Source organism: Heloderma suspectum, chromosome 4 (genome assembly GCF_057233095.1).
Source record: "Heloderma suspectum isolate Gila_16-S chromosome 4, 16-S_ref, whole genome shotgun sequence".
NCBI lineage: Eukaryota > Metazoa > Chordata > Lepidosauria > Squamata > Helodermatidae > Heloderma > Heloderma suspectum.
This window is the reverse complement of record NC_139461.1, coordinates 44,076,290-44,100,493: the sequence shown is the minus strand read 5'-3', so window position 1 is coordinate 44,100,493 and position 24,204 is coordinate 44,076,290. Positions and strand designations below refer to the sequence as shown.

At 42.2% G+C, this 24,204-nt stretch overlaps 2 protein-coding genes across 18 annotated transcripts in view; one reads left to right on the top strand and one right to left on the bottom strand.

Annotated features, from left to right (window-relative positions):
• The window catches only part of RBM12B (RNA binding motif protein 12B), a 149,269-nt gene that overhangs the window by 115,536 nt on the left and 9,529 nt on the right, over positions 1–24,204 (bottom strand). For 3 of the 17 annotated variants that reach the window (XR_014790054.1, XR_014790055.1, XR_014790058.1), the window contains exon 3: positions 613–19,134. The exons of 2 other annotated variants lie outside the window; for them this stretch is intronic. The gene's annotated coding sequence lies outside the window, so the exon portion shown is untranslated. Of the gene's footprint in view, positions 1–596; positions 23,199–24,204 lie in introns of those variants that run through there. 12 more of the 17 variants (XR_014790048.1, XR_014790047.1, XR_014790062.1 and 9 more) reach the window with 11 other exon arrangements.
• CIBAR1 (CBY1 interacting BAR domain containing 1) lies at positions 2,901–22,408 on the top strand. Its single transcript, XM_084849140.1, has 8 exons — positions 2,901–2,966; positions 4,889–5,123; positions 7,550–7,618; positions 9,913–10,014; positions 12,245–12,349; positions 13,111–13,224; positions 15,006–15,125; positions 20,538–22,408. Exons 1-8 carry the CDS (start codon positions 2,935–2,937, stop codon positions 20,637–20,639), a joined length of 879 nt encoding a protein of 292 aa, XP_084705266.1. The 5' UTR covers positions 2,901–2,934; the 3' UTR covers positions 20,640–22,408.

Below are 24,204 nucleotides of genomic sequence, written 5' to 3'. Positions count from 1 at the left end.
TTGCGGCATCACCCAGAACTAGGGACGTACGAAAGTTCCGCCACGGATCTTGATCACGGATCGCCACGAAATCGGTGGTGGAACGGGCCCCCCCCCGGAACGGGACTTACCTTAGGCGGATCTTCCTGGCGGCGGTGGCAGCTCTGCCGGCGGCGGCAGCGGTGGCCGGTCTTCTGACTGGCTGCTGCCGCCGCCATTTCCAGGTTAAAAAAAAAAAAACATGATAGGCTACATAAACATTTACGTAGCCTATCACGGCTAGATTTTTTAAAAAACACCGTGATAGGCTACGTAAATGTTTACATAGCCTATCACGGCTGATTAAACAAACGCGCGTATGCAAATGGTGGCGCTCATGGGCGCCGCCATTTGCGTTCCTTATTTTGGCACGTCTTAGTCTACGTAAACATTTACGTAGACTAAGACGGCGAAAATAAGGGGAACGCGAATAGCGTAGATCCTATGCTATTTGCGTTCCCCTTATTTTCACCGTCTTAAGTCTACGTAAATGTTTACATAGACTAAGACGTGCCAGAATAAGGAACGCAAATGGCGGCGCCCATGAGCGCCACCATTTGCATACGCGCGTTTGTTTAATCAGCCGTGATAGGCTATGTAAACATTTATGTAGCCTATCACGGCTGACTGCAGGGATGCAAACGGCGGCGGCTACAGCCGCCGCCATTTGCGTGTCTGCTAGCCAGCAGCCGGATGTCCAGCTGCTGGCGGAGCCGGCTGGCGGCTCCGCAGAATCCCTGCAGAGCGGAGCCGGCCGGCCAGGATTTCGGTGGGGAGGAACAGAGTGCCTCCCCCCCGGCCAGGATTCCGGGGGGAGGGACCGAACGCCTCCCCCCCAGCATCAGCATAATCCGCAGAAAGGTAAGTACCTTTCGTACATCCCTACCCAGAAGAGAGTATGTGAAAAGTAAGTTCTCTGCCGCCTGCACTACCTCTGCTCATTCCTCACCTGCTCACTCACTGGCCGCACTGCTGCACTGCCAAGAGAAAGCGAGCACAGGCAAATGAACGGAGGCAAAAGCCTGCAGACACATCTGCTCTCATGCTTGCCTGCCCTCTTTCTGGGTGGCACAACAGTCTACCATGACACCCAGATGGAGAGGGCAGGCAAACAAATGAGAGCAACTGGTGGTAAGAAGAAGCCACCACCACTGCTAGTTCTCCTGTACATACCCACCCACCCAACTTCTCTCTCTGGATAGCCTGTTGATTAAGACTGGTTCTACTGTGCCGCTCAAAGACCACCAGCCAAAAAAACACCTTAAGCTCCATGCCAGCTGGAGGGAGGAAGTGAAGGCAGGTGGCTCAGTGCAACCAGAGCCACTTCCACTTGCATGCCTTCTCCCTCTGGGTGGCATGCCGGCGAGGACTGGACCTGCTGGGCCCAATATGAACATCTGTGCTGCCAGAGGGAGAGCGAACACACAGGTGAGCAAGCCAACGAAGCCTGCACACAGCCATGTCCCTATACTCTCTCCCTCTCGCTGCCATGACAGGGAGGTGCCCACTTAGGCATCACCAAAAAAGAGGAAATACACCACCCCCACACAAAAAGGACAAAAGAGGGCACAGATCGGCATAAAATATGCATGTGTATAGAGGCACATTTAGAAATACTCAACCATAATTTTAAAAGAAATTCAATACATCTCTCCACAGAGGGGAAGACTGTGTCCAGGTGATCCGTATGTCTGCTCAGTCTGCTGCCCAGGTGTTAGGTGTTGATGGGCAGATTCAAGGCCCCTGATCTCCATTCTTATGGGTCTTTGTCTGTAAACCTGGAGTTGGACTGGCCAGCCATTCAAAGAGAGGATGCGGTCAAACAGAGGATTATCCTCTGTCAAGCAGGATGCATGACCACCATAGATGCAAGGAGTAGCATCTGCTCTCCTACCAGTAGTGACCCAAACAGTGGTGCAGTTAGGTAACTTTAGACTCTGAATCTACCAGGGGTAGAGGGGGGAGCTCTGAGATAGCCATGTGCATTACTTAAATTGTGAAGCACACCACTAACATTTCGCCTTGCCCCCACAACCCACTATTCCGTGCTTTACAACTGCTTCTACATTCCTAATATGTCAGAGGAAGAAAGAAAAAGTTTCCCAACCCTGATTTTAAAAAAAGAAATACTCTTGAGCATGTCCAGCTTTCATTTTATTCTCACTTAAATCATGGCAACATCGTGACTACTGGAATAAAATATCGAGTTCGCTTCCACTGCCCTGGTAGTCAACACACATTGACTTATGGAAAATAAGCGCCACTTTGTTGTAGGAAACGATAATATATTTTTCAAGTTAAAAAAACAAAATAAAATGAGCATCTGTAATCATCTCACACGACTGGCCGGCTGCCCCCGACTGTGAAATGTTGTTCTTCGAAAGCAAGCAAGCAAGCTGTGGAAAGCGGCGTCGGCGGGCTGCGGCATGCCCGCGCTGGCCGAGGGGCTGGCGCCTGGGCTGCTTGCCGCTGCCCTCTCACCGGCCGCTCTCCGGGCGGTCACGTGCGGGCCCCTTGGTCTGCGGGCCCGGGCCTCTGGCCCCAAGGTCCTGCCCTCGCTGCACCACTCGGAGGCTGCGACTGGACTCCGCTGTGGTGGCGGCAGCGGGGGCAAGGCGCAGGGCGACGGCGACGGGCGTCCTGCGAAGGGCCTGTCGCCGAGGGCCCCCACAAAGCGTCGAAGCGCCTCTTCTCCCCCCACCCCGAGCCTGAGGGGGAGCGACGAGCGCGAGGTCTACGCCGCCCGCCCTACCTCCCCTCCGGAACGGCCTTTTCCTCCTCCCAGGCGGGGTGGTGGGCGGTAGGCCCAGCCGCCGGCCGGGTGGGCGGCGCTCGGTTTCCACGGGAACGGGCTGGAAGGCTCCCCGCTCCTTCCACCAACCGCCCGCCGCGGCCGCTGCTCTCGTCTCCGCCGCCATGTTGATGCTGGGCCGTGCGCTGGATCCCAGGTAACGGCTGGGCGGAGGAGGGGCAGCGGGGGGGAACCTCCTGGGCTGCGGGCCGCCAAGCGAAGGCTCGCCGCCCTCTAGAGACTGGGGCGGCGGGGGATGAACGGGCATGCTCGCCGTCGGGTAGAGCGGGGGGGGGGGGTGTCTCGGGGAACGCGTGCAGGCTTGGACCCGGTTGCGGTTGCTGGGGGGGCGGCTTCGGCCTGTTGCGCGGGGGGGGGGGAATCGGTTTCGGCAACCCCAAAGGAGGCACCCACGCTCACGCCAGCCTCTCGGAGCCATACTGGTAAGCAACCCTTCAGTTGGTATAGAGCAGCTTTCCCCACCCTGGTGCCCTCCAGATGTTTTGGAACAACTCCCATCAGCCTCGGCCAGTATGGCTAATGGTCAGGAATTCTGGGAGTTGTAGTCCCAAAACAGCCGGAGGGCACCAGGCTAGTGTTCACCTGCAAGGAAAAGGCGTTCTGCACGTGCTCTGCGGCCTTTTCGTTTATCTTAGTACTGAAAACAGATCCTGGACTGTAGCTGAAATCCCGTGTTCTCTTATTTGAGCGCAAAGAATATTGATTCTGAGGAAACATGCTTAGGGTCAGGCTGTGAAGCTTGCCGTTCCTTTTGCATTTCACAACATCAATTAAACTTTGGAGGATAAACAAAGCGTACCCCCCCCCCCCCGTTAAGTTGTGTTTACCTCAAAGGAAGCTTACAGAAATTATCCTTGAAGTCGTGATGACCCTTTATTCGCTTTCCCTTGCTTTGTTTGAATGGAAAAGTAATCTCTGCAATATGTAGTATTACAGAGTTTATACCAGCCACTTTGACCTCCCAGTTGAAGATACAGAGCTACTTTGTGTGTTGCACTTTTCCTGCACATATTTTGATGTGTGGTGATCTTACACATGGGTTGCACATGATTTCCTACTTAAAGCACTTTCCATATAGGTATAATGTATTAAGCAGCCCATGTTGTTCACATTCCAGAGTGTGGCTTTGTTTGGGGTTTAGAACTCCCCACTCTATGGTGCTATCCAGAAGATAGGAGAGTTGGACTTGGGCTGTGGCAGGCTGTTTCCTCTGCTGTATCCTGTCTCAGTAGCTTAGATAGTATACTTTGGAAGCTGCTTTTGTGCTATCAAATCTGAACAGCATGGGAATATCACTATTCTACATTTCCCCATCTCTGTAACTCCTTTCAACATTCCCCAAATTCCAAGCCTGAGCATCTGCTGGAAGTGATTTTTTTTTCCCTGTTGAGCAGCCACATATAGACTAAGAACATATTTTGGATATTAACCTAAATAAGGTTAGGTCAGATTTTGAATAGTGCATTCTTCTGGAGTATATTATATTTTAGAGCATCTACACAAGTAATACAAAATATACTGCTTAGTCTGAAATGTATCAGTTAAGAACATTTATAGAATGCAGAAGACAGCCAATGTTAAATCTAGCCAATGTAGATTTTTCCATTGAATTACAGATACACACACATACGCAGGGCTGGAATGGTATAGTGGATAGAGAGTTGAACTTAGACCAGGTTGGTCAGCTCAAATCCCCTCTTAGCATGAAACTTGATGCATGGTCCTGAGAAAATTATAGTTTTCAGTCTATTCTGCCTCAAAGGAATAGTAGGAAGACAAAATCAAATATTTCTGTGTGTGCCACCCAGAGCTCCTTGGCACCTTGAGGTGTCACTTGTAAAAGTGGCCCTGTTAATGTTTTACATTAAGATTTTGTGGTTATAAAGGCTGTTGGCCACTCTGAGCTCTTTACATATAGGGCACATTTTAAATCTAAGTATGGTTTGTGTTTATTTGCTTCAAATGAACTGAGATTAAAATACTTGCAGTAGTATTGTCAAATTGTTTATCCAATTGTCAATATTGTCTAACTTTATTATTCTGATATCTTTGTCTTAGGGACAATCAGACTAAACAAATACGAGAAGCTGTGTCAAACGTGGAAAAACACTTTGGAGAATTGTGCCAAATATTTGCAGCATATGTACGAAAAACTGCCAGACTACGAGACAAAGCAGATCTTCTAGTAAATGAAATACATGCCTATGCAGCTACAGAAACACCAAATTTAAAGCTTGGACTGAAAAATTTTGCAGATGAGTTTTCCAAACTTCAAGACTATCGCCAGGCAGAGGTAGACAATTAAGTTCATAAATTTTGTTGTTGAAAATTGTCTTACATTATAGGCTTTTATTATTTGTACATAATAGCTTTATGCACTTGAGAATAAAGGGTTGGATCCAAAGCAAGTTAGGCTGCAATCCTATACACACTTATCTGGGAGTATTTCTGATAGGGATGTACGAAAGTCACTTACCTTTTCGAAGGGTGAAATTTGCAGTGGGGGGGGAGGCGCTCTGTCCCTCCCCCCGAAATTCTCTCCGACCGGCTCTGCTCCGCGGAGATTCCGCAGAGCCACCAGCCAGGGCCACCCACAGCCGGACATCCAGCCGCTGAGCAGCCTACAGGGACGCAAATGGTGGCCGCCGGAGCCGCTGCCATTTGTGTCCCTGTATTTTGCCGTGATAGGCTACGTAAATATTTACGTAGCCTATCACGGAAAAAAAAAAAGCGAACGCAAATGGCAGCGGCTAAGGCAGCTGCCATTTGCGTTCCCTTTTTTTTTGCCATGATAGGCTACATAAATATTTACGTAGCCTATCACGGCTTCCACAGGGACGCAAATGGCGTCCCTGCGTTAGCCATGATAGGCTACATAAGTATTTACGTAGCCTATCATGGCTATATGGAAGAAGTGAATGGCAGACGCGGCCGCCATTCGCAATGCAGCGCAGACAGCAGCAGGTAGGTGCTCCGTTCTGGGCCCATTTTGCGGGGCGGGGGGGGGCTTCGTTCCGCCACAGATTTCGAGGGGTGCCGAATGCTCTGGCATTCGGCCTCACTGAGATCCGTGGCGGAATTCTGACATCCCTAATTTCTGAGTAGATGTGTATAGGATTGTACTGTTAGTTGCACTTAGGTCCCACTGAAATCTATAGGCTACATCCTGCATTGTGCAAGCAGACCTCCACTTGTGCAATAGAACCTCCCCATCCTCTTCTCCTCTGTAGCCCCTTGTGCATCCCCAAAATCTGCTCTAGGTGGTTCTCTAACTCTCCAGAGCAGATTTGGGGGTGGGGCGGATGCCATTGTGTCAGCAGATAGTTACTATTTAGCATCACCCAATAGGCCAAATTAGTTATGACTAGCGTTTCATACTTATTTTAGTGAGACCTAAGTAAGTCTATGTTGCACTGGAACCAATCCAAGGAAACCACAGAATCCATTATTGAGCAATCAAAATAAATGCTGTAGACTTGGCAATTGCACTTGGCCTACAAATGACAGTGGGTGTTTTCAAAGTGAGCATCTGCAGTGTCCACACAAACAAAATTTTGATGAATGGCAGTATGTAAATGTTTTAAATAAGATAACACCTGGCAAATTTGGCAGGATTGTGGAAACAACTTTTGAAAAAGGTGGGCATTGTCTGGAGCATGCTCAAGAACAGCCAGCTTTGCAAATAATTTCTTTAGGCGATGGTAGCCTACAATGTTGATACTGTTACTCTTCCCTCCCTACCAGTTCTCCTCCACACACCCCTGACACAGCCCTGAGTACAGCTTTGCTTCTCCATCTAATTTCAGATTGGTTATTTGGTTCTTGTGTGCCCTTTTCTCAACTCTGGCCTGTGTTCAGCAGTGTTGAAATGAGCGCGCGCACACAGATTTCTCCCTTAGAGGATGGTTCAGTTGCCAGGCACTTGCTTGGAAAGGAAAGGAATGAGTTGCAAAGCTGACATGAGGACCTAGAGAATGTTTTTAGTGATCAGCAGAAGAAACTTCGATTTTGCATAGATCCCAATACTACTTCCATAGCTATTTCTTCTGTCCTTCCAGATCTTATTTTTCATCATAGTTTATTATTATATATTAGGTGTTTACAAAGCACTGTATAAAGCATAAAACAGACAAGACCCTGCCATAAGGGCATATATAATCTAATAGACACAAGACAAAAAAAGCTATGCAATGGGAAGAGGCAAATAAGCCTTCAGGTAGTACCCATTACATAATGAACTTACATAGCAGCAACTGCAGGAGTGGAGCCAAATTGCAATTAGTCCATGTAGGCTAATGGAGAAGGCCTCACTGTCTCACCTTTCTCAAACAGCTAAGGATGATAATGTTTTATAAGTAAACCAATCTCTATGCCATTTCATCTCTCTGATTCTGACCCCCCCCCCATCCAGTTCCTTGCACCACCCAGTTCCTTGCAGAAATAACCATGGTTTGAAACCTTCTCTTGGAAACTTTAATGAATTAAGCCTGCAGTCCTATATCTACTCACATGAGAGTAAGCCACATTGAACTTGATGAGAATTACTTCTGAGTAGACGTATATAGGATGTCTGTAAATGTTTGTGCTGCAAATGGGTTAACTGAGAAATCCAAAGTGGGGGCAGGAGAGATGCATGGTAGATGATCCTCCACTTCCAGACTCCTGCCAGGGTTAAAGTTAAAATGTTAAAGTTAAAATGATTCTTAATTCTCTTTATAGGTGGAAAGACTTGAAGCCAAAGTAGTTGAGCCTCTGAAATGTTATGGGACCATCATAAAACTTAAGAGAGTAGGTGATGGATTTTGTTTTCCATTGCATGTTTAAGGTATTTCCTTTTTCAAGAAGATATATCTCTAAGCAAGTTTAACTGATATTTCTGATCTAAGAAAACCGTATTTCAGTAATAAAATCTTGGTACTTGCAAAGAGGGTATGTAATACGAATAATTAAATTTTTCATACATAAATACTTGAGTCAGAATCATCCAATTAAGCTGAACAGTAGGAGATTCAGGACAAAAACAAGAACATCTTCACACAATGGCTGCATTCAGATGATCATATCTCAGTTTAATATCTGAGATATGAAAAATACTTTGCTTTGTGCATGAAGCCCATTCACAGTGCAAGCAAGCAAACCAGGAAGAGTTTAACATAGTTTCCACAGTTACCAGCATCAGAACCCATCAGAATATGAATCCAACTTCAAACTATGGTTTAACATCCTGGTGTGTTGAGATACTGGTAACCATAATTTCCCAGTTCAGACAAAAAGAGAATCTGTGAGTACCCAATGGCTTTCTGGTTTGCTTGCTCATGCCCTCATGGGAGGTTCAAAGAGACTATGTGGGCAAATGGCTTGTTCATATCTCAGCTTATTAAAATGAGATAAGATCATCTAAAAGCAGCCAGTGCATATTTACCTTATGGAAATTGCCGCCACAAGATGTGGTGACAGGAACCAGCTTAGATTGCTTTAAATTTATGGGAGGATACAGCTATCAATGGCTACTAATCGCGATAGCTATATGCTACCTCCAGGAATACTAGTTGCTAGGGAACCAACAGTGGGAAAAGGCTATTGCTCTCAGATGCTACTTGTGGACTTCCCTGCATGTGGTTGGGAACTGTTGGAAACAGGATACTGGAGTAGATAGTCTTTTGGTCTGATCTAGCAGAGCCCTTCTTTATTAAAAGTATTTATATACCATATTTTAATAAAATTCTCTGAGTGGTTTACATCTTTAAAAATCAGCAAAAACTTACTATTTGACTAAAAATAACTATAAATCAACAATATGACAGTAAAACGCAAGCAGCATAACACAGTAACAAAGCCCATAAAAGATAAAAGCACTTTGGAAAAATAAGGTTTTTGCCTGGTGCTGAAATAACAACAAAGTGGGTCCCAGGCAAGCCTCTCTTTTCCTATTGACTACTGAGAAGGTCCTGTCCTTGCTAACAACTTGCTGGGACACCTGTAGAAGATGGGTGTCCCAGCAAGATATGAAAAGGTAGATAAGCAGACAGATGGTCCTTCAAATATTCTGATCCTAAGCCATGAAGGGCTTTAAAGGTAAAAACTACCACCTCAAATTTGGCCTGTAAAGTCACTGAAATCTATAGTGGCTGCGCTTATGTAACAAACAGTTTGCTTCAGGAAAGTTCTTTAATTTGGTTAGAATTATTAACTGACTTAGGATGCAGTCCTACCCATGTTTAGACAGAAAAGCCCTACAATTTCTAGCATGCCCCAGCCAGCATGGCTGGCTGGAGGGATGCTGGAAATTGTAGGACTTTTTGCTGTCTAGGCATGCATAGGATTGCACCCATAACATAAGAGGAGCACTGCTGATAAGCCATTGGTCCATCTACTGCCTATGAATCTGGAGGTTCCATATTGCCATTATGACTAATAACCATTGAGAGAGATCCATCTTTTACTACTCGGATTGTACATAAATGATTTTAAAACAGTAGCAATCCTGGAAATAGGAAGTTACTACCTAGTTAAATTATTGCCTCCCGTGCACTTTTATTGAATTTTGCATCCCGGGTTTTCTTAAAAGCAAATACTGCCATTCAGAATACAGAAATTTGAAGAAAACCGTTCAACCTTTAATTGCCTTTTGCACATAAACAGTTAAAAATCAATATTGTTTTTGATTTCTTTTACTCTTTCTTGTATGTGTTAAATGTATGAATTGGTCTTTACTGTACATTTCTTGTATTTAGAAATTGCAAATTCTCATTATAGGAGATAGGGGTTACTTGTTATGTGATATCTAATGAAGCTGATCTCTCCTGTATTAAGTCTAGTATTAAGATAAGAATAAAACTAATTGATTTTTACCTAGTGATATTTCTTAAAGATTGGAGGAAAGAGGCAGTTGTCTTTGATTCTAGTGCGTAATCTGGTCCTGATCAATAGTCTGAACACATGCCCTGGTATTGTACAAAATTGAATGCTATCCGTGTTTGTAAAAGTGATTTGACTTGCAGATTAGTTATCAAAAATGTAAATGAGCAGAAATCTGTTTAAATATCTTTAGTCTTTGAAAATGTCTATAAATATAATTGCAGGAGGATCTCAAAGTAACTTTAACAGCAAAGAACCGAGAAGCAAAACAATTGTCTCAGCTTGAAAGGACACGCCAACGAAATCCATCCGATCGGCACATTATTGTATCCTTTGCACACAACTATTTAACAGCACTTTTAGTAGATGACTTGCAAAGATAGTTATGTGTATAAAATGCCTCTCTAGTGCAATTTCTGCCACCCATTGTCCCCCTAAAATATTTTATGGTTGACTGGCAAGTACATTGGCAAATTAGCAGAAGTTATTCGCTAATGAGGCTCTTGAGAGAAAGAGAAGTCTCTTTCTTTGCTTCTTACATTGTTATAGATTCAAGATTTACTAAAATGAAAAGCAATCTTAATTTCCATGATGCCTAATTCAGACTGCTGCCCACTCAGTTACTTTATGTAAATATGCCTTTAAGTACAGTGAATACTACCAGCAGTTTTCCATAACTTAGTAATTTTTCCTTTATTGCTAACTTCAGTCACAGGTGGGTCTTCTGTTAGAGATGCAGTATCAGAATAAAAAAAATAGAAAGTTATGCTTTTGGATTTTTGTTTTGCATATTTCTGAAATAATGGAGAATATCCCATTTGTAGTTTACTGTAACTGATCTTTATTATAATTAACTGCTGTAAGCACAGCCAGATGTCATCAGCTGCTCTTCATTAAGAACTCAGTTCAACAAATCATGAATTTTTCTGGGGAAACAAGGCTTGAGAAAGTAGAGACTGAAACTGATTCCATTCTCATATTGCTTAAGGCAGGAGTGGACGACTTCTGTCCCTCCAGATGTTGGACTGCAACTCCATTCAGCCCTAGCCAACATAGCCAATGGTGAGGGCTGATGGGAGTGCAGTCCAACATCATCTGGAGGGCCACAGGTTGCCCAGTCCTATCTTAAGGAAGAAAACAATGTCAACTTGTTTTACGTTGAGAATTCTTTCTTACGAATACAGGAAAAATGTAAATTCAGAGTGCCATCCTATGTATGTTTAGACAGAAAAAAAAGTCCTACAACTCCCAGCATTTCCCAGCCAGCATGGCTGGCTCAGGAATGTTGGGAATTGTAGGACTTTTTTCTGTGTAAACATGAATGTTAGAAATGCACTCTTAAAAGACTTTCCCTTCCTCTCTGATAGTGTAAGAGTCATGCAATGAATGTCTTTGAAAAGCAACTGTAGAAGGTGCATTGAATAGGTTCCTAGGTTTTCAGAACTAAAAAACTACATTTTGTACATTTATGACAACCCTGACACATCCAGTGGCAATCTCCTGCATATACTGCTAACCCTCTTCCTTGCTTTCCCTCCTATCTCTCTCCAAAATCTCTTCCCCGCAAATCACTATAATCACATCAGCCATGTTTTGAATACCTTTGTAATAATTTGTCACTTTCAAAAGCAGCTTCTTCAGGTTCTAAGCCTTAAGGTTGCCTTTGCATCTCTCCCTAATGACATTTTCCCATCATTCTTCTACCTTTTCCTTCTGTGACATACCAGATTTCCATCAGCCTCCTTACTTCCATATCTGATCTTTATACCTTCTTTTATTCTCTTTCTCTGGTATAGCCTTAATCTCTGTCAAACTAACTCCCCATCTCCCTCCTAAACTTGCTTCTAGTCTTTTCAAGACCACCAGTGTTTCAGCTCAACTGTCTACTACCAGTTACTCTTCTGTGCAGCTACTTGTCGGTTCATTTTCATATTTAAGATCATTTCTGATCTTAAGAGGTTAATTTTTACCATACTTCCACTTTCTGTACCTAAGAGGGTCCTAGGATGGATATTTCTGCTTTCAATTAATGTTCCTATATAGAATAATAGATTCATACACTCATAATCCAACACAATAAATGTAAGAAATTGCATTTTCTTAACAAGTTAACCCAGAACAAACAGGTGTCATCCCTTGCATATTTTAGGGTGTCATCCATTGCATGTTTAGACAAAAAGACTCCCACATTCCCAGCATGGGAATTGTAGCACTTTTTCTGTCTAAACATGCACAGGAATTCACCCTAAAATTGTTAATCCATGAGACAAATATTGTCGTTACTGTTAACCTCCACAGCATCTTCCACACTGTTGCTCTAAGAATACAGTTCACAATTATCTTAAAGCATTAAAAAAAATGAGTGTTGCTGTAGCTTTGAATGTGTTCCATAAGACCTGTTATGTTTTCTGAATCTTGGAAATGTAGATGTCAGTTGATTAATACTATTCTTTTAGGACCCATAGCTATAATAGCTTGCATTTCCAGAACAGCCAAATACGATCTAAATAAAAAATTGTAGGATAACAAATAATGTATTATTATTTACATTTTAAGGCTGAAAGTGAATTACAAAGAGCTTCACTGGATGCTAGTCGAACAAGTCGGCAGTTGCAGGAAACCATTGACAACTTTGAAAAACAAAAAATAAAAGATATAAAGGTGGGTAAGTAATTTTAGGATAATGCATCAACTTCAAAATGGTTCAAAGACTAAGAAATTATTCAGACTATTTCTTTAATGGAACTAGAATGGGTCTTCACATGAACCTCTCCACACATTCAGTGAACATGCTAAGGGGTTTGCAGGGCCACATGGACTAGACGCTTTGCATGTAAGAGCTCTCATGTACATATGAGCATGGAGAACTTCATATGAACATTAATGTCAGTGAAGAGGAAGGCAGTATGCAATTCTGGCAGTGGGTGAGCAATCTTGTAGGGCCCTACAAACCCCTCTACATGTTCATTGAACGCATCAAGGGGTGCACGCGTAGACCCCTAGAGAGTTCGTAGACAAAATGAGATGCCAGTTCATACCAAAGCTCCAGAGTAAGATGATAGTGTGGAAAAGAATAATTGGAATTGAGGGTTTTTAGATATTCAAGGTGCACAGTGCATAGAAGTAGCACAATTTGGGTTACAACTCTGGGTCATCAAGGGAGAGACAAGCCAGAGTTCTGGGTTTGGACATAAAGCTAACGAAGCCAGAAATGGAGTATCCTGGTTTGTTTAGCAGCTCTTGCTGGGGGAAGAAGCCAAGTGGGAGTGATCGAGCTGCATGCACTAGCATGCAGCCTCACTCGTGGAAGCCAACGGTTTTTTTAAAAAACTGTGTGCGAATAGGGTCATAGTCTGGCATTAGGCTAGAGATAGAGAAATTGACATGCGTATATAACATTTTTTACCTTAATTTGTTTTTAGGACATATTTTCAGAATTTGTAACAATTGAAATGCTATTCCATGGAAAAGCCTTAGAGATTTACACTGCTGCCTTCCAAAATATACAAAATATTGATGAGAATGAAGACTTAGAGGTAAGAGACCAGACTGATTTCATGTAGGGTTACATTCAACAGGTTTTATAAAACTTCCATGACAACAGCTCAAACAGAAATTTCTGCACATGTTTTTCTAATGCTCATGTGACTGGGCTACCTATTACTCACTGAAGATATTAGAAAATGCCTAACAGTGTATTCAGTCATGATAAACAAAAGCTTGCATTAGTGATGTGAGTCATCAGATATAGAATGCCTATAACAAGAGCATTTTTAAAGCAAAGGCAAAATCCAACATTGAGTGAGCAGACATCCACTCACTGAACAGAATGACATCCCATCCTCTCCTCCCCCCCTCCCAACCTACTTCAGAGAGTCCCCCAGTCTTCCAGAGCAAATGGGCAGGGGTGCTGGGTTGGACACAGACCTCATTGCCACCAGTGGGAGCATCCTCCAAGTGGAGTTCTGCTCCAGAAAATGCTCCCACCAGAAGAGAAAACTTTTGCTAATTCCCTCCTTCCCCTGCAGCTGCTTGCACCCTCAGAAAATCTGCTCTGGTGGGTTGGGAGACCCTCTATTAGGGTCAACCTTTTTGAAGGTTGCAAGTGGCTGCAGCGGGAGGGGGGAATTGGAAAAAGTCACCTCCTCTCCCTTCTGTCACCAGAAGGGATCCAGCAAAATTTGACCATTTTGCTGGATCAAATTTGAATTTGAAGAACACTGAAGGAGCTTCCAGAGAAGGCTTTTATGGTGCCATCACCCTGCCTCATTCATGGTAATCTATTGGGGGGGGGGAGGCACTGACAGTGTCTTCCTCACATAGCCCTCCTGTGTTTTCCACCACTGTTTCTGTTAAGTAAAAGAAAAGATGGAATAGCTGCACCATACCTTCTGCTGTTAGTTTTAGGGCCGCTCAGTCTGGAAGCACCTGTAGTCTGGATCTAACGCACTGTGTGCATATCCCTAGTTAAAACTGACATAGATGAAGTCAATTTCAGTTGAGGGGCCTTATATTGCTGCATTTATGATACTTTCTCTCTACTTGTCACCCCCCAGTGATCCAGATCACTGGAGCACTGTGCTCCATCCAGTAGGAGACTGCCTCTTTTGAAGAAAGAGTTGGCTCAGGGAAAGGAGAGGCACCTCCTAATTTCTTTCTGGAGCCAGTCTTATTCCTGCCTCTGCAGTGATTGGACATAGGGTTCTTAGTCTGTTTGGAAGTATAATCTATTGAAAAACAGAAGGAAGTTTGGAGCTGTAGAGTTGGGAAACATTCAGCTGCAGCTCCCAACTTGTCATTAACAAACTGACCTTGCGGCTGCATTTCACATATCCCTTCACCGGACACACTTCACCAAATTAAGCAGAACTACTAGGATTTACACCAGTGTCCAGTTGGCCTTAATGGAGTCTTCACATCATATTGAAAGCATTTGAACTAAACAATGTTCCAAGAAATCCTGGGGTCCCTGTACAGTACCTATTTCTTAAGACACACTATAAATACCATTGTCCCCAATTAAAAGATCAGTAATACTGGACAAGCTTCCATGAAAGACAGCTTGTCCTCCATAACTGACCATCCCTTATAAAACATACCTTCAGTAGAGTGCTAGATGTATGCTGGGTCACACTGTGTTCCAAGTGGAGCACAAGAAGCCTGGTCAGCGCCCCATAAAAACTGTATGCAGTGTGCTGAGGCAGACATGCATTGATTCCTTAGGAAAGGAATTGATAGAGACAAGGCTCACAGAAAGTAGAAAGTTTGAAAACCACCAGTCTAGTGTATATCCTAAGCACTAACTTTTATTTAACAGGTGTTTCGGAGTTCACTTTATCCACCAGACCATCAGTCTCGTTTGGACATTGTCCGTGCAAATTCAAAGTCTCCCCTCCAGAGAACTGGCTCACCCAAATCTTGTGCTGGAATAGTTCAGGTAGGATAGAAAGCCTGAATGTTTTCTTTAGCTGAATTCTAGGAAAAGTTTCCAGAATAAAGCATTTTCCATTCATCTATTGTATCATAGCTGAAAAGCGGTAAATCACCCAATTTAAAATTAAATGGTTGCATGACCATTTTTTAAAAAACATTTTTGCACACATGTATTGGTAGTTCAACATGAACATTATTTTATTTTTATCCCCCATTGTTTTTTCTGCTACAGCCATTTTTCGAAAATGGCGCCATCAATTTTTGGAAATTTTCACGTTCACACACTCGTCAATGTCTTGGGACCTATTTGAGCTAGAGGTTTGAGCTAGAGAAAAAAAACATGGGTTTTTATTGGTTGATGACAACATCATCAGATGCTACAGAACCTCAAAGTCAACAGAGTATGAAGATCTGCCAGTAACATCTATTAAAACAAATGAATGCCTGACATTTGAAAAGAATGACTACATAGCTTGCATATATGATGAAAAGTGGTGGTTAGCAGTGATCCAGGAAGTTGGCTTAGAAAATAATGATGTGATGGTGAAAGTTGTCCATCCTGAAGGACCATGAACATCCTTTCAGCTGTTACCAAGTGACACAGTGTATTTCAAGAATTCTAAGAAAACTCATACCTTTAGAACTTGTAAGAGCAACAGGATGGCCTTATTCTATTACAGTGAGTTTATGCAATGAGATTTCTCTCCTTCTAAACAGCCATATGCACTGATTTTTGAAACAATACTCTACAATTAAGGTAAGCCGCCATATAGGGCATTTTATTGAGTTCAATGTGCTGTGGCTCCCTAACCAGTTGAATATCAAACTTCAGATTTTAACTGCAAGTAGTACCCCTATAATGCTTTGTATTCTGTACATTTCAGATTATTAGGCACTCCCCCACTGGAGAAATTAAACCCTAAAAATAGTGTTTTTCAACCAAGAAGCCATCATTGAATAGTAGGGTTGGAAGGGGCCTATAAGACCATCAAGTCCAACCTCCTGCTCAATGCATCTTTGTCAGCTTGTTAAAAACGGGGTTTTTAAATCAGGGTTTGTTTTTTTCTTAGGCCTGAAAATTCATGTGTATACTGTCTATATAGACTGCAGTGAAGGGGGGGAAATGTCAGGTCTGATGCTCTTACCCTACGCACACAAAAATTAGCTCAAAAACTGCTTTAAAAAAACAAACATAATTTTCAAGTCAAATTTCAGGTATAAGGAGATAAAATAGGTATAGAATATATATGAGATGAAATGTGGCTCATTTCAAAAGTGATGGTTTTTAACCAAGTCTCTAGCTCAAATAGCCTCCAAGATATTGACAATTATTGATGGGCACCATTTTGGAAAAATGGCTGTAGCAGAAAAACTATGAGGGATAAAAAATAAATTAATGTTTATGTTGAACTACCAATACGTGTATGAACATGTTTGCAAAAAAAAATTTTTTTTTTAAATGGTCGTGCAACCATCATTGGGTGATTTGACACGGAATGACCAGCTTTTACATCAGGGGTTTTTTTTAATATCTGCTTTGCCTAACCCCAAATGTTCAGGACAAGTAACAAGTGGTTTACAAGATATAAAAATATGGGGTTTTTTAGTTGTTAATTCTTGTCTTTACTAGCTATGAAATGCTTTTCCGTGCGCTCATTAATCTATTAGGGAGTGTATTGGAACTTCTTTTAAGATGTCTATTTTGTGCATTTCATCAAGTACAACCATCACTCTCAAATATTAGTAAGGCTAGCATAGACATTACACCAGCTGTATGGAAGATACCATACCCAGTACATTTTTCAAACATTAGGATTAGAAGTGGACTTTAATGTTTAAAAACCTACAAGTTAATTCCTGCTTATGTTTGATATGATGCAGGTCTCATTTGAGGGACATCACTTGTGGAAGGGTTTGGGCTGAAATCACCTTCATATGAAAACCATGGAACTTCTGTCAAAGAGGCAATTTGAAAAGCCAGCCTTAACTCTAGCATACTACGTTCTGAAACTGCATTCCTTGATGCATAGCATGCAGCTGGAAATCCACAGCTCTACCTGATCCCCCCTAATAGCTCAATAGCTAGTATCAGTCTGTTTTCCCCCTGTATTTGTCTAGAAGTTAAGTACTTCAATCCTCAGGAATTTCTTAACCTGAGCAGTAAGGATTTTTTTTCAACAGCCCAATCAGATACTGGAATAGAAACATAATGTTGGAAGGGACCTTAGAAGTCATCTGTTCTAACCTCCTGTTCAGTGCAGGATCTGCAATGCAGGATGCAACTACAACATCCCCGACACATGGCTATCCTGCCTCTGCTTAAATACCTCCAGTGGAGAGACCATCAACCCCTGAGGCAGTCTGTGCCACTGTTGAGATGTGCTTTCTGATAGGAAGGTTCTGTTAGCCTTCAGCTGAAACTTACTGCCCTGTAGATTTTCACCCATTGATTCTACACCTGCCCTCCGGAGCAGCAGCAAACAAATCTGCTCCAGATATTTGAAGACTATCTTGTCTCTCCTTAATCGCTTCTAAAGGCTAAGCATACCAAGCTTTTTGAACCATTGCTCACAGAACGTGGTTTCCAGACCATTCACATTCCTGGACACACTACGGTTTGTCAGCGTCCTCCTTAAAATGCAGCACCCAAAACTGGACACGGTACTCCTGTTGCAGCCTGACCAGTGCAGAATATAATGGACCAATTACCTCTCGTGATCCAGACACTATACTTCTGTTGATCCAGCCTAAGATTGCATTAGCTTTTTTAGCAACTGCATCACACTGTTGGCTCACGTTGAGCCTGTGATCAGTAAAGACACCTAGATCATTTTAGTATGTACTGCTAGAAAACCAGCTCTCCCTTGTACTATGCATGTGCCTTTGATTTTGTATACCTAAATACAGGACTGTACACGTCTCTGTGTTGAATTTCATCTCATTGGATTTGGCCCAATGATCTAGCCTTTCAAGATCATTCAAATCTTGATTCTGTCTTCTGTGATGTTAGCTATCCCTCCCACCACTGTGTCAGTTGCAGATTTGATCAGCATCCCCTCTACACCCTCATCCAAGTCACGATCCACTAGCAGAAGTCTCTTCCAGCCCACATTTTACAAGTTTGTCAACAAGAATTTCACAAGACGCTGTCAAATGTTTTGCTGAAATCAAGATTTTATGTCAACTGGATTCCCATTGATAAACCCATGCTAGCTCCTAGTAATCCGTGCATTCTCTTCTAGAAGTTCACAGACTGATAGCTTAATGATCTGTTGTAGAATACGAAAATTACTCAGAATGAAAGGGAAAAAAATGTAGACCCCTAAGTAGTACTAGATATATTGCATTCAAATGTGAAAGTGTGTGGGAAGCATTTTTGTAGATACTAAATTCTTATTAGAACCTATACCTTATAATCTTATTGGGCAGTATTCTATTTGATGCTATTGCTAACATAAATTACATTGCGTTAGCATAAGCAACCTTTAGCACAGTACCGATAGTGTTTACTGATGTGACAGGTTTTCTAGGGTGTTATGGAGTAGCAAGCACTTCCAGGAGGGTTGTGGCATTCTGTCTATTGAATTGAAAGAACACTGGCATCTTCCTTGGTATTCTGTGGGAATAAGGACTGCATGGTGTCCCACCTAAATTCTGGGGTGAATACCACTGCCTTTCCCAGTCCTGGAAGAGTAACGCCCCTGCTGACTTTAATAAAATGTAAGAGAAAAGGGAAATAACAAAAATACTGCAGTCATTGTTTAGTTCACATGCTGCTGCAGGGGGTAAAAAGTCCTGGCAAGACTTGTAGGGACATTTCAAACAGGAGCTCCTGACTCGGTCTCTGCTTGGCTTAAGTTCTTACCAGATTTGTCAGAAGAAACAATCCACCACAACCATGATTCCCAGGAAATGAGGTTTGAGCAATAGAACAAGCTGTGTCTTCGAAAAGCCGTTCCGTCAACATCCAGCAGCTTTAGCTTTGTGCTTTTTCTGAATTCCCTCCTGCTTTTCTGGAATATCAAGAAGCTTTTTATTAGTGAAGGCCTGTCCACTAGCCCCACCCCTTCAGCCTCCTTCTGAGCCAGCTTGCAGCTGTAGTAAAAATCTTAATTGGTTTGACTTGAGTGGGAGTTGCCCTGAATCTCAACCTTTTTCCCTTCCTGATGAATGCCATTGTCCGAGTCCCGTATGCTCCCTGCAAGGTGTTTGGTTTTAGGTATTCTTCTCCTGGGGATCTGATTAGGCTATCCCTGCTACATAGGGAAAACCATAATGCCAGCAAACACTATTGGCATTGCGCTAGAGGTTGCCTACACTAGCACAACATAATTTACATGACTGGTACTGTTGAATAGGATACTGCCCATTCTTCCCCCTCCCCTGCCAAATCTAGCTACGCCAAATCCAATGAGATCTGGCTCTTGCTTAAGATAATTGTCGTAACAAGAGCACCAAGATGCAGCATGGTTCTTACTTACAAACACACACACACTTCTAAGGTTGTTTCAAAGCTCTAGCTGGCCTGCCATCTAGGAAAACATGGATTTCCATATAGGTGCTTCAGGAATTAAGATAACTACTATAATTGGTCTTGATTGGTCAGTGTTTTAAAATATACAAAGTATGCGTGCATCTCTCTTATCAAATAGTTATTTACTTCCACATAACTTCAATACATTACTTCTGTACTGCACACACAGCTACTTCAGTGGGGGCTAAACTACTGCTGTTCCTCTCTGCTTTGTCAGACTCTGAGGAAGTGTGGGTGATGCTGCTTTGGAAAGGACACTTTACCCCAATTATTTCTGCCCACGAATTATCTTTTCTCCCCTTAAACCACTTCCATTATTTTTCTCATTCAACCCAGCAACAGTAGCAATAAACTACTGCTGACTCCCCCAACAGAGATTTAACACTAAACTACCAGTTAAATGTATACAATTCAGTGGTAGAAGTACATCCAGTAGTAAAAATGTTGTGTGAATATAGCCTTCCCGGTTGCGGGCAACTCTTTTTTCTATGAAGTGCTGGTAACCCACAGGAAAAGTCAGCCAGGGGCTGCATCCATCACTGAGCAGGGCCAGAGTCAAAATTGGACAGAACCACACCCTCTCTTTCTGCCACCCTCTTTTCTTCCCTCATCCAGCTGGGATACATTTGAAAGTGCTCTGCTCTTCCTGATGAAGCAGGGGCTGTCCCCTGACTGCCTGATCAGGGGTACCATGAGCCATATGAAATTCAGTCACAAGCCACAAATTCAGGCCCAGCCTTATGTGATCACCTACGAACAATGCATCATTTTTACAAAAATATGTTTTTTTTTAAGTTACTATTTAGAATCCAAACTAACTGCATTCTTCAATCTCAATTCAGTTTTCTTCATAAAAATATTATTTGTTATATTCTATGGCAGCACATTTCCAGGAATCGGTTGAAAGAGGAGGAAGATGATGAAGAGGATGATGAGGATGAAGATGAAGATGAGGAATATGAAACCACCAAGGAAGAAAGATAGCTTTCGAGGCTAGAAAATGTTTTCCCTAAATTAAAATGTTTTTCATTGTGTTGATGCTTGATATTAGATTAAGACACCATTAAGACTACCCATTAAAATTACAGTAAAGGATATTCAACCATTTAAAACAAAAAAACATTTGTTACCTGACCAACCTATGATCTCTTAATGATATGAAATGTAAAGGTCTACTAAAAATTGATTATTTCGGTAGACACAAAATGAAAGTTGTGCCAATTAGTTTAGCTCTATAAAAATCTATGAGGAGATTCAGTAAATTTCATCTTTTGATTGGGTTACTTGCATTTCAGAATACATGCTAACCCTTTTCATAGAATGTCTTCTTAGAAAAGACATATTCACAACCACAAGGGGACCAATTATCTGGTTTAATTAAATAGTATAAGCCTCCAGACCCTAATAACCAAATTCATCTTCACTCACGAGCTATGCATTTTGATCATGGAAGCAATTTAACATATCCAGCTCTACCTTGATCAGCACACAACAGTGTATAATCCTAAAAAGCAGTAGTGGAAAGGTATTGATCACAGATCATTCCCAACCTCCTCCTCCAACATGTCACATACCCAAGGCTGTTAATGGAAGATAGTATGCAAATTTCTGTGCCCGCTTTTACTAGAGGTCTTTTCTAATACCTGTTTCTCAATCTTTAACTTGAACCTGCATTGATTTGAAACAGGGCAATGCAATTAACTGAGGACTAGACTGTTCTCCAATCAGCTTCAGTATGAAAGTGCCTTCAACACTGCATAACTTCTATATACTTACATTTTATTTTACTTGTAATTCAGATATGGACACAATATGTAAGACAGTGAGATTTGGGATGGAGTATTTTCCTTATAATCTCTCTTCATATCAACATTTCTGCATTAACTTTGTATTATCAGTATTATACAGACAAGTATTTCTGCATGTGTTTTAGTTTTGCCTGAGACTTTTATTGTGGAATATTTAAGCCATTTAGAAATAATAAAAATAACTTCTCTTCCATTAATAGGAATTCATAAAGTGGCACCTTTCCTCAGTCTCAGTGATTCTTAAATTATGGTCCTCAAACTGTGGACTCAAAATCATGCGATAAAGGGAAAACTGAAAGCTTTTTCCAGAGTAAGCGACAAATTTAAAGTACATCCTGATGGAACTATACTGAACATGCAGGTTAAAGGGAAAGAAAAAGCTTGGAGCTGAACAGTGGCCTCTCAATTTATAACCATCTCAGTAACATGCAGGATAAGCAAACACAGCAATACCAGTCTGCTACCTAACAATGCTTCCTCCTTCCTTTCTCCCCACATAAGCTATAGAACTGTCCAGGAATGTAGATACAATTGACTTAATTCACAAGTGGAGGAAGCAATCCTATAGCCCATAGACAGCTCTGCAATGGATTCCCATCAGCCTCCAAGTTCAGAGGTTGACAGGAATCCCGACAGAATTGCTCCCTTATGCATCCATCCCCATGGTAGCTAAATCACAAGGGAATGTAGTTGTCTAAAGAACAGCGAACCAAAACAATAATCTGCAATACATTAACATTTAAGAGTCAATGCTCTATTTTAATAATTAGTATTATAAAATTAGGCATTATAATTAATTACAGCACTGAATGACCTTCCAGTTGTAGATAATTCCTCATTAAAGAATTTACACTATGCTGCCAAGAGTTCATTACCTTGCAATACAGTAATCAAGTTTGACAATTAAGCTTTGATAACAAACTGTATGCACATAAAGGGAGACTATTTTCTAAGATAAAAAATGATGGCTTTAATAAACATTTGCATTTCAAAAGGATTCCCCACAGAAAATAAAGACTGACTCAACTAAGTAGTGGAACAAATATTATGAAAGCAACCATTTTAAGTACAGTTTTAAGGATAAATTTTAATCAATATCAAGATCTAAAAGTGCAACCAAGTTCCCACAAGTATGGATTGCCAGTATGTGCCTCCGTTAATTGATCTGGAAATGTAATATGATCTAGTAGAATACTACTAGAATATGAGTGCAGGATTTTAGCAGTCTTAATTTGGTGGCAGATAAAGACTTAAAAGTAAATCAAGGTGACTTGATTTTCTTTATCAAGTCACCTCCCTTGTGGACCATGGGAACGCTGTAGACATAATATACCTCAACTTCAGCAAAGCTTTCGACAAAGTGCCCCATGATATCCCGATGAGCAGATTACCTCAAAGTGGGCTACATGAAACAACAATCCAGTGGATCCACAGTTGGCTACAGAATCAGACTCAAAGAGTGCTTATCAATGGGACCTTCTCAAGCTGGGGAGAGGTAACGAGTGGGGTACCGCAGGGCTCAGTCCTGGGCCCAGTGCTCTTCAACACTTTTATTAATGACTTGGAGGAGGAGGTGCAGGGAATGCTGATCAGATTTGCAGATGACACAAAATTGGGTGGGATAGCTAATACTTTGGAAGACAGGAACAGAATTCAAAGTGATCTTGATAGACTGGAACGCTGGGCAGAAAACAAGAGAATTACCTTTAATAGGGATAAATGCCAAGTTCTGTACCTAGGAAAAAGAAACCAAATGCACAGTTACAAGATGGGGGATACGTGGCTCAACAACACGACAAGCAAGAAGGATCTTGGAATTGTAGATCACAAGCTGAATATGAGCCAACCATGTGATGTGGCTGCAAAAAAAGGCAAATGCTATTCTGCGCTGCATTAATAGAAGCATAGCTTCCAAATCCCAGGAAGTACTAGTTCCCCTCTACTCAGCACTGGTTAGGCCTCATCTGGAGTACTGTGTCCAGTTCTGGGCACCACATTTTAAGAAGGATGCAGAGGGTTCAGAGGAGGGCAACGAAGATGATCAGGGGACTGGAAACAAAGCCCTATGAAGAGAAGACTGAAAGAACTGGCCATGTTTAGCCTTGAGAAGACTGAGGGGAGATATGATAGCGCTCTTCAAGTACTTGAAAGGCTGTCACAGACAGGAAGGCCAGGATCTCTTCTCAATCATCCCAGAGTGCAGGACATGGAATAATGGGCTCAAGTTACAGGAAGCCAGATTCAGGCTGAACATCAGGAAAACTTCCTGTTAGAGCAATACGACAATGGAACCAATTACCTAGGGAGGTGGTTCTCCCACACTAGAGGCATTCAAGATGAGGCTGGATAGCCATCTGTCAGGGATGATTTGACTTGGATTCCTGCATTGAGCAGGGAGTTGGACTCGATTGCCTTGTAGACCCCTCCCAACCCTACTATTCTATGATTCTGTAACTTTTTAAAAATCGAGCAGCTTAAGTATCACAAATGCATAAATTTTTGTACTATTTTGCTAACAATAGGTTGTTAGCTATGTGGAGCAGTATCCAATGCTGTTATTCTGCTTACACAACTGACGTTGCACTAGCATAAGCGATGCCAATCACAATGCTGGTTGAACGGGTTTTCCAGGAAAGCTCAATGTGCCAGCATAAGGTATTGGCATTGCACTAGAGATCGCTTACACTAACACTACATCAATGTCATAAGCAGAACAGCAGCACTGGATACTGCCCTATATT